The 10,180-nt window shown below is 40.9% G+C and overlaps 1 protein-coding gene across 1 annotated transcript in view; it reads left to right on the forward strand.

Annotated features, from left to right (window-relative positions):
* The window catches only part of GDPD1 (glycerophosphodiester phosphodiesterase domain containing 1), a 16,539-nt gene extending 10,181 nt beyond the window's left edge, over window positions 1-6,358 (forward strand). Inside the window, exons 6-11 of the mRNA XM_018076770.2 lie at window positions 351-440; window positions 1,305-1,438; window positions 1,609-1,668; window positions 2,422-2,473; window positions 2,998-3,156; window positions 5,513-6,358. Coding sequence (XP_017932259.1) covers window positions 351-440; window positions 1,305-1,438; window positions 1,609-1,668; window positions 2,422-2,473; window positions 2,998-3,120 — 459 coding nt within the window. The 3' untranslated portion in view covers window positions 3,121-3,156; window positions 5,513-6,358. The remainder of the gene's footprint in view (window positions 1-350; window positions 441-1,304; window positions 1,439-1,608; window positions 1,669-2,421; window positions 2,474-2,997; window positions 3,157-5,512) is intronic.
* The last annotated feature ends 3,822 nt before the right edge of the window (window positions 6,359-10,180 follow it).

The following is a 10,180-nucleotide window of genomic DNA, read 5'->3' on the forward strand; positions in this document are numbered from 1 at the left end:
GTTATGAATGGTATTTTTATCTATATATGGTTATGAATGGTATTTTTATCTATATATGGTTATGAATGGTATTTTTATCTGTGTATGGTTATGAATGGTAATTTTATCCATATATGGATATAGATATATTTTATCTCTATATGGTTATAAATATATTTTATCTAAATATGGATATAAATTATATTTTTATCTCTATATGGTTATAAATATATTTTATCTCTCTATGGATATAGATCTATTTTATCTCTCTATGGATATAAATTATATTTTTATCAATTCTCTGACACTAATTTACCTCTGGGCCCACACTTTCACTGCCCCCCTGTGACTGTTGTGTTTTTGTGCCGCAGGTTTCCGAGCTGGTGACTCAGTACAAGCGGGAGCACCTGACGGTCTGGGGGAACGTCAACTATGAGATCGTGTCCAAGTGTTTCAAGGAGGTGAGGATGAGCCCAGCTGAGCTTTGGGCTTGCCTGCCTGCTGCTGTGTGCTCACAAAATGTGCATTTACAGCCTGTAAAGCCAGGTTTAGCTAGGCCAGACTTTACTTGTGGGGAGAGACTTTGTGCTTAGATTGTATTCTGCTTTACTCTACTGCTGAAATAAGTCAGGCACAGTTAACACCCCTGCACTCTGCAATAAAATACTTGAGGAATTAACCTTAATCATATTTTATTCTTGTTTTATCTAATAAAGGGCATTACAGGTTTATGCCAGGTATCCTTAGAGCCTGTTTTGCACATCATTCATCTGATAAAAGGCAATTTTTCTAAGGATTGCTTGTTGCCTGTTTCTTTTCATGAAAATAATGGATGTGGCCACCAGTTGACAGAGTTGCATCAGTATAAGGCTGTTGTGCAAATGTAATTCTATTCCTTCTTGTGCTGAGGAATTTAAAATTGTGCTTATTCCAGGGGATTTCAAGTTACCAGAAAGAGAAATCCAAGTTTGGTGGCAGGAGTATGTATAGAGCTTCATAGATAAAGAGTTGGCAGCTGAATCTTTAGGTGCAACTAATAAAAATTTTTAAACGTGCACTGATGATGTTCTGTTGTCTTGCTGGGATCATAAATGGCTTTTTAGTTCCTGAGCTGTTGTATTTGCAGTTCTGTGGTTGCAAAGAAAGATTTATATGCTTGGAAAAAGACTTTTTGATTTAAATCCCTCTAAGTTCAGGTTGGTTTTTTTTTCCCATTTCAAATTGAAGGCTAAAATATTAAACATACATTGATGAGTAAATTTATTTGCAGCAGCCTGGACAATCTACCAAGATAACTGAGAGTCTTTCTTTCCTGGTTCCTGCAGAACTCTGACATTGCCACCATCTTCTGTGCCCAGCGTGTCCTCCTGCTCCTTGGCCTCTTCTACACTGGCCTGCTGCCCTTCATTCCCTTCAGGGAGGAATTCTTTGAAATTCCAATGCCTTCCATCATCCTCAAGTGAGTCCCAGTCCCAGTGTAACCCAATTCCAAGTCACTGTCTCAGTCAGTGAAATTACTGCTCTAATTTGAGCAAGGGCAACATTAATTCTGCGTGTTCCTCTTGCAGGAACATCTCAAATCATATTTTAATCTGAGCTCTGATAATTTTATTTCTTCTTCCTCAACAGGCTGAAAGAACCACAGAAGATGTCAAGAAGCCAGAAATTCATTATCTGGTTGGCTGACACGTAAGATTTTCATCTGATTAAATTTTTATTTGTAGTTTGCCTTTATATTAACAGTTGATTTAAGCAACTAAGACTAGCTGTTGCTGTAACTGTGTGTTATATTTTTAAAGGTTTTTCCAGCTTTTTGTCAGGATAAATTGTATTCAAATCTTATGCAGGTGTCCTGTATGCTTTTATTTTTCATACTCTGGAGCAGTGCAGTAACAGTGGGCATTGAGCCTATTTAACTTCTGTTTTGAAGTGTGTTCAGCTGATTAACATGCAATTAAATGCAGATTTCATGGATGTGACTGCTCCACAACGTTGTCAGGGTTGCCTTACAAGGAACCCTTTGCATTTTAAGGATATCAGTGCTTCAGAGGGATCTTAGTCACGGGCTCTGAGGCTGCAGGGAGTGTCTCCTGGCTCTTGCTTCTGCCTCTGACACGTGTTAGTTTAATTTCTCAAGTGGCCACTGGAATTTTCATGTCTTTTGGTGGGAAGGATAAAATCTCTTCCGAAAGCAAGAGGGTTGATTCATCAGCTGTACCAGGGGTGAAGGATTTGTCTGCTGGATTTGAGCTTCAGCAGGTTGATAAAATAACCAGAGCTAATGCAGATTTCTGGGTGTCAGCATTGACCAGGCTGGAGCTGCCTGAACAGGAAGTTTCTCTGTAATGAGCTTTCTGTTCGCTTTCTTGTGGAAATATTTACAGAGCACCAACAGACATTGGAAATTTGATGTGTGTTTGAAGTTCTCTCTCTTTTCCACAGGTTGCTAATGAGGAAAGCACTGTTTGACCACCTCACAGCTCGGGGCATTCAGGTACAGTGGGGCAAAGCTAAAGAAATGTGCTTTTAACCCAGTGAGAACTGATTAATTGTGGGTTCATGTTCTCCCCAGTGTCTTGCTGGGATGATAAATAGCTTTTTAGTTCCTGTTGTGTTTGCAGTTCTGTGGTTGCAAAGAAAGATTGGTATGCTTGGAAAAAGGCTTTTTAATTTAAATCCTTCTAAGTTTGTTTGGTTTGGGTTTTTTTTTCCCCCCATTTCAAATTGAAGCCTAAAAATCTGTTTATATACCTGTTGTGGAGTTTTCACAGAACATTATTTGACTTCTAGAAAGATCTGAAGTCTTGGTGAAATGGAATTGGAGCCACCACTAAAAACTGTCCCTCTTGGAAGGGCATGTTTGTGTGCAGGTCTTTGGCATCATAAGGGAATAATTGATCATTTTAAAAATATGTGGCATCATCTGTCTCACATGAAACAACTGAGGTCAAAAGTCACCTTTAAAAAAAAAACAACTTAGTATTTCCTGTAATAATTTGTTCTTCTATCCCATCTTAGGTGTATATTTGGGTACTGAATGAAGAACAAGAGTACAAGAGAGCATTTGACCTTGGAGCAACTGGAGTGATGACAGACTATCCCACAAAACTGAAGGAGTTTTTGCATAATTATCCAGCATAAAAGAAGAAAACTGAGGAAGTTCTTGCAGAATAGATTGTGAGCCAAGGATTTTCTTCATTAAAAAAAAAAAATTGGGGGCAGCATCCACAGATCATTTTGCTGGAAAGATGTAATTGGATGATCTGTTTACCTTGTTGTCAAGTCACTACCTAATGTAAAGGTTGTCTATTTATTTTACAACTGTAACCACATAGTTTACATCTGTAAATAGCTCATTTAGCAATGGCACACTTCACAAATTGTGATGACTAGGAAGAGAGTTGGGTACCTGGAGATAATGAGCATTGTTTTACCTGTCACAAGTGTTCCTATGCAGGTGTCAAGACACGTCAGTTATTCCAGTTGTATCCTGGTGAGCAGAAACTGGAGAATTTCTGAAAGTGTAACCTGTGTGTTTGCATTTCTTGTGTTGCTTTTAGTTTTCAGGTAACTTGTAGAGCAAAAGGAAAAAAAAAACAAACCAGGCACAGGAGAAATAGCAAAGCAGAGCCTGTGTGTGGCCAGGTGGTTTAAGCCTGTGAAGTGCAGTCAGTAAAAGTGGTCACTTTTTAGCCAAAATTAACTCAGTCAGGATGGATTTACTCTGTTATTCTCCCTGGCAGGAATGCTGGATTTGAGTTGCAGCTGGTTTTAGACCCTTTGTGATGTGATGGTAATACTGTGACTTGTTGGTCAAGGTCTAAATACAATATTTGAGCCAGGATCTAGGTTTGACACTGAGTTCCAGCTCAAGGCTCCAGGTTTGCCCCTGGTCTGAGCTGACCTTGGCATGGCAGTGTGTGGCTTTCCAGAAAGGCAGATTGCACTCACCCCAGCTTACACTCACTTTGAAACAGCCTTTTCACAAAGGAACACAATGTCCTGGAAGTCTTTTGCACATTTTGATGAACAGGAAATCGTTTTTAGGGTGAGGGACCAAAGAAGACTTAAGTTTGGTCAGGAGTTCCTATCAGATGAATTCACCCAAAGCAGGTTTTTATCTATAAAGGGAGAAAGTGTCAGTCTGGTATGTGTGTAAATTTTAATCTTTGCTCTCCACAGAAGTCCACTCAATAGCCATAAAGTTCACGTGCATGGACATGGAAATAACTTCCCTGGCAGAAGCCAGGAAACCCCAGGGGTTGTGGAATGGGATCAGGCAGGAGGGTGTTTCTGGAATACCCTCACATGCTGCCCTGTCCTTGGGAGCAGGTGGTATCCATGTGCCAGACAGATTTGAGCCTGCAGTGCCCCTGTGCTTTGGTGTGCCCATGTCAGTGCTTGAGGGGGCAGAAGGAGTTTAATTACTGTGGCTTGACTGTACCCAATGCCATGTATAAAGCTCAGTCATCTCATCAGCAGAGACTGTCACTAAACACTAGTTTTTATTCCAGCAGTATCTGTTCCCTTCACATGAAAATGATGGATTTCAATAATAAATACAGTGGCCAGGTGCAGGAGTGTGTTCATTGCAAGGTACACTCACTGCTAGGAGGACTTGGAAAGTCATTTTCCCCTTGGTAGCTCAGGTATGGCAGGGCAAGAACCCTCCCAGATTTGTCATCGTGGAGCATCTTTGCTGTGTCAGATGTCTGTGAGGAGGCTGCTGGAAAGCCAAATCCATCTGCATGGATAGTGCTTTGTTTCTGCATTACAGTTCCTTTCTGAGGAATATTTCTGTTGGATGAAATGGAAGAAACTACTGAATTTGGGATTTAAGTGATTTTACTGATGAGTTAATGGTGTCCTTTTCAATATCTGCCTGGTTAAGGTGACTGCAGATTCCATTTCCTCCTGATTTAATCACCCTTGTTGCTTATTGAATGGAAGAGAGGAAAAAGTATCTTCTTAAACTGTTCAGGGGAAAAAGGAGGAAATGATTTTTTATGTACTAAGCTTTTTTGTTTCCCTTTCAGATCAGTTCTGTCTGGTCAGATAAGTTCTAACAATGAGCCAAGTCATAGCTCTGCCTCCTTTCTAGAAGTCACAGAATAGTTATAGAATAGGCTCCATATGCAGCTCAGTAAGTAAATTAAAAATTCCACCTTTCTGTCTTAATCTGGGTTAATACCAGTTTGTAGCCCCAGGCAGTTTTTATGCAGTGTGGTTTCCTTAAGCTCAGTTTTATTGCTATTGAATTTCCAACACATGCACCTCAATTAAAGATAATTCTGGTTTTAGAGGTTGCTACCAAATAGCACTTACACATCAAAACCTGTTTTGTTTTTTTTTTAGGCTAGGAAGAACTAAGTTTTAAAATACCATTTTTAATCTCTCAAGGGACACGTGATGACTTGGTTTGTCTCTCAAGTTCCCCCCATCACTGACTAAATAAACTATTTTGCATTATTCTTTATTGAATGGCAAAACACAGATGTAGTTTTTTAATTTTAATATTTTTCCTCTCTAGCAGCAGTGTTGGAAATTTCTGCCTTCAAAGATGCTCAACACATTTTTCAGCCATTAGACCCAACCAATCTTCCCACATCTGCTGTAGCTCTTGACTGTGCTGTTTATACATGACCTTGGATAAATCTGCTGCTCAATATCTGGAATTCAAGTGAGGCAAGTTACATGGGAGGGAAGGGCTTCAGTGCTGGAAAAGCTGCTGAATTTATCCATTCACCTGTTTGGGCTTTAGCACAAGACTAAAATTTGGTCTCTTGAGACAGATGATGGTTTGTGGGTGATCTGAGCACCAATGCCCAGGGCTCAGGCCATGATAACTGTCTGTGACAAAATAACATGGGTTTGAGGCAACTGTTGAATGTTTGCTGTATCAAGTAATTGTTTTAAATATTCCACAACTCCCTGTGTGATTTTTTATTTTATTTATTTTTTTTTAACCCACTGGTGCAGAAAGGCTTTTGTTGGGAACTTGCACAACTGTCCAGGAGGATGTTCAGTTGATCTCTCTCTTCGAGGGGAGATTCTTTTCAGGTACTTTTAACTCTAAGTATTGTTTTAACACTTACTGTGCTCTCAACCCTGCTGCAGGATATTTGATGTATGAAGGATGATGTGTGTATTTCATGCACTTTTAATTTGCAGGAAGCCTCTGTAGCTCCAAAGCTAGGAAGGGTTTTCCCTTTTTGTGTAAAGTGAGATCGACGCTTTTGAAATGTGACCCATGGAAACGTCTTTGCTCATAAAAGATCTAAAACTTAAACACTAATTGTGACTTCTTTGCCTAAGAGCCTCATTTCTGTGATGCTGATTTTATATTTGCAGTGTAGTAAACGTTGAGCTTTTGATGGTGGTCCTGTGTTAAATGTGCTGTTTGGTGTTTACCCAATTTGCTGATGAATGGCCTGGTTTGGGTGCACATTTGTAACATTACAGGTCAGGTTTTGAAAGCACTGACAAAATCACCTTGTGCAGCCTGGTTCTAGACATCAGACTCATTAGTTTAATTACAGAGTGTAGCAGTTCCCAGCTGTGGATGATGTCACATCCTATTTATTATGTAAATCACACCTGAATGGAATGGGGGAGTGAAAATGCTGAGGAGCTGCAGGTTGAAATGAGAGCCTTCACTGCAAAATGGCTGTGTCTGCTTTTTTTTTTTTACTTGATTAATAATATTCATCTATTTGGTCTCTGAAACAGTGAAGAGCTGATAATTTACACTTTAAATTATTTTACTGTGGCCTTTTAATTACCCTTTAAATTATTCCTTTCTGTGATGTCCGAAGGACACTTTTTCTGTCTCCTCCACAATGTCTTCCACCTGCTCCCTTTTCTAGGAGATTTATGGTAAGATTGGGGATGATCAATGAAAAATCAATGGATTATTGAGTATAAACAGCCTCTGGGAGTCGACAGGTTGATTTGGGGACAGCAAAGGAGCTGTTTTGAGTTTGTATTGACAGGAATTCCACTTGCAGAATTTTCTGTACACTGTATTGTCCTGTCTGATGATGAGCAGGTTAACATTCCCTCTAGTCCTGGAGATAAATTTCCAGCTTTCCTACTGGATTTTCATTAAATAACATTAAATATTAGGTTTTAAGGTCAAGTGTAATTTTAAAGCCTTGAGGGGTTCCTATTAGGTGAAGTGGAGGTTTGTATGCAATGGTGTTCAGTAACTTTTAAAGGATTTGGGCAGGGTGATGAGAGGGTTCCCCAGGTTGCTCTGGATGGTATTTTATTTTTTTATTACACATTCCAAGTGGTTAATAAACCAGAAGATGGAATTGGGAAGCATTAACGAGTAGTTACAGTTTTTGAAGATGGAAAGTGTTTGCCTGTGGTCCCTTCAGGTTGTGTAACCTGTCATAAAGCAAACAGATGATTCAGGAGATTTTCAGAATCCAGGAAATTTGGATTTCTTACCCAAAGCAAGAAGACTCGAAGTGCAGGTATTTTAAAGAACATTCAGAATATACTTTTCTCCACTGATGAGCAAGAGAGGACGGATAAAATCCCCGGAGAACGGATGAACTGGCGTAGGAAACACGAGCCACCAAACCTGAACAAATCCACGGCTCCGTCCCTACCGTCCTCCTGCCGCAGGAGGCCGCCACAGCCCGCGCATTCCCCGCGGATTCCCGCTGGATTTCCAGGGAGCTCCGTGCTCCACGCGGCGATTCCCAGCAGCCAGAGGGATGGGGAACCTGCAGTGCAGAGCTGGCTTAAAAACGGAGGCTCGTCCAGCTCTGCAGGTTCGGAGTTTTTTGGGGCTGGTTGAGCTGGGCAGTGGGGTTAGGGAGGGTGGAATTCCCACTTCTAAACCCTGGGATTTTCCTGTGGGAAGGAATAGGAGTGATCAGCTGTAGGCAACGAGTTTTACAGCCTCACAGCTGATGTCTTGGTGATTTTAAGGGATGAGGTGAAGGATTGGGGAGCAATTACAGGTGGTTGGACCTAAAATTACGATGCTGTGAGTTAGGGAAGAAAAACTACTTCTGTCACTGATGGAAACACCTGAAGTGCTTGAGGATGTTTCTGAAAAAGTCTGAAATATTCCCAGTTTACAAATGAAGAAGAAACCTCATCTGATCCTGTCTATCTTAATGACAAGGCCAGTAGCACCAGCTGCAAACAGAATTTGGGAATGCTCAGAAACTGAGGTTTTGATCAGATTTTAAGCACCACTTGGAGTGCAGCACTGAAATGTTGAGGCATCAACCTGATATTCCCCCCCTCTCACTATTGCCATGGCAAAAGTGACCCCCAGGCAGTGATGCTTCATCTGTTGGGGCTTTTTTGGTCTAAAGGGTAATAAAGATTTAAAAGGTTTCCTACTGATCAGAGGAACAGCAGCTGTGCTGCTCAGGCTCCAAAAAAAAAGTGGGTGTTTGCAAATAGAGAAAATTTAAAAATCCTGCTGAGCTGCTCAGTTGAAAGTTACAGGTTAGAGCCAAAATTCAGAGTTTATTTTTTTTTTTTAAATGAATAAATTTCTCCCAAGCTCAGCCCAGCAAAAGTCTCGTGGTGCTGCTCAAGCTGTGCTGGAAAAGTTTGCAACCAACCTCTGTGACCAGAATCAAATGTGAAAAAGTGACTTGAAACCTCAAGGAGAAAGTTGCATTTAACCCAGCCAGCATTTTATTTCTCAAAAGGCAGTGAAATGCTGCTAATGAAGCACTGTTACCCCTAAAAACCTTCTAGTTTTTGTAAATTATGTGGATTTAGAACCTAAAGAAGAAATGTTGGCCTTTTATGGTGTTATTTTTCTGTGTGAACCCCCCGTGGTGAGGCTGAACTTCCATCAATATAATTCCAATTAATCACCACCCTAAAACAGGCTTCTTACAGCAGAAACCTTTGTATGTATGTAAAGAATCTTGATGTTCACCTTGTAAATATAATGTATTTTTATCAGCAAACTGAAAATTCTGCTGCAGAGGTGGGAAAAGAACCAATTTCACTGCTCTGCATCGAGCAGCCTCTTGATGATGCAAATTCATTTTGCTGGTGGCTTCTTGTGGTTACTTTCCACAAGTCTGGGTGATTTAAAGTTCAAGCAAAGTTTGTCACCACTTCCTGCAGATAACCTTGTGCAGAAACGTTCAGTGCAGCTCAGTTTCAACGCAGCAACTTTCTTCTTTATTGAGTGTATTTAACAGCTACTGACTACCTGGGTGCTTGAATCTTCAAGAATGGAATATTTGAAGTGTGCAGGGGGAAAAATGTAATTTTTTTAAATTTTAAAAACCCTTTAGCCAGCTGGCACCTGCTTAGTAATGGGATCAGAGGGGTATGGAAGAAAAATAGATTTCATTTATATCACAAGGTAGGTGGTTGTATTTCTACCCACAGGTAATAAGAAAGAATATCACAACTAATAGGAATATTGCCTTTTCTCACCCCTCACGTAGTATTATTCCATATATTTAACACTTGAACCAGATCATTGCCCTTTCAGTCATTAGGAATTTACCAATTACTGCAGAGTTGCTTAAAATATTCAGAATTTGCTAAAGCAGTAGAGTGTTAGAGCAAGAATAAGCTCATAAAGCAAATATCTCTCAGCCCAGAAGATGTAGAACTTTCATCCTTGTCTGTGAGGAAAGGGGAGAGAGGAAACATTAATTAAAAGCCCCATCCCTGGAAGTGTCCAAGGCCAGGTTGGACGGGGCTTGGAGCAACCTGGGGTGGAACTGGGTGAGCTTTAAGGTCCCTTCCACCCCAAACCAGCCTGGGATTATGAAACCTGTGTTTGTACAGTGATGAATTACTGTTATTAGCACTCAAATGCTGAGCTGTGTGTGCTGGGACCAAAAAGCCTTCAAATTACCTCGGTCGGAGCTGCTGGGAGCTCGTGTCTTAATTAGGGTGCTCGGAGAGGGCAGCTTTTAATTGTGCCCCTGCCCTTTTCGGGGTCAGACGTGTATGCACTGGGGCTCTGTGAGCACAGCTGCGCTGTTTGGGCACAAGATTCCCAAGATCACCGCTGGAGAAAACCCTGGGATGGAGCTGATGGAGATTTCCAGCAGAAATACGGAATATCTTCATTTTGCAATTAGTCCTCGGAGAAGCCGGGGTGGTATTGGTGGATTTTCGGGCTGCGTCTGGGAACCGCTCCGACCCCGGAGCAGCAGGCACCGCTAATTACCGCCGTTTATTAACGCCAATT

Source organism: Manacus vitellinus, unplaced genomic scaffold (assembly GCF_001715985.3).
Source record: "Manacus vitellinus isolate BGI_N305 unplaced genomic scaffold, ASM171598v3 scaffold_32_pilon, whole genome shotgun sequence".
NCBI lineage: Eukaryota > Metazoa > Chordata > Aves > Passeriformes > Pipridae > Manacus > Manacus vitellinus.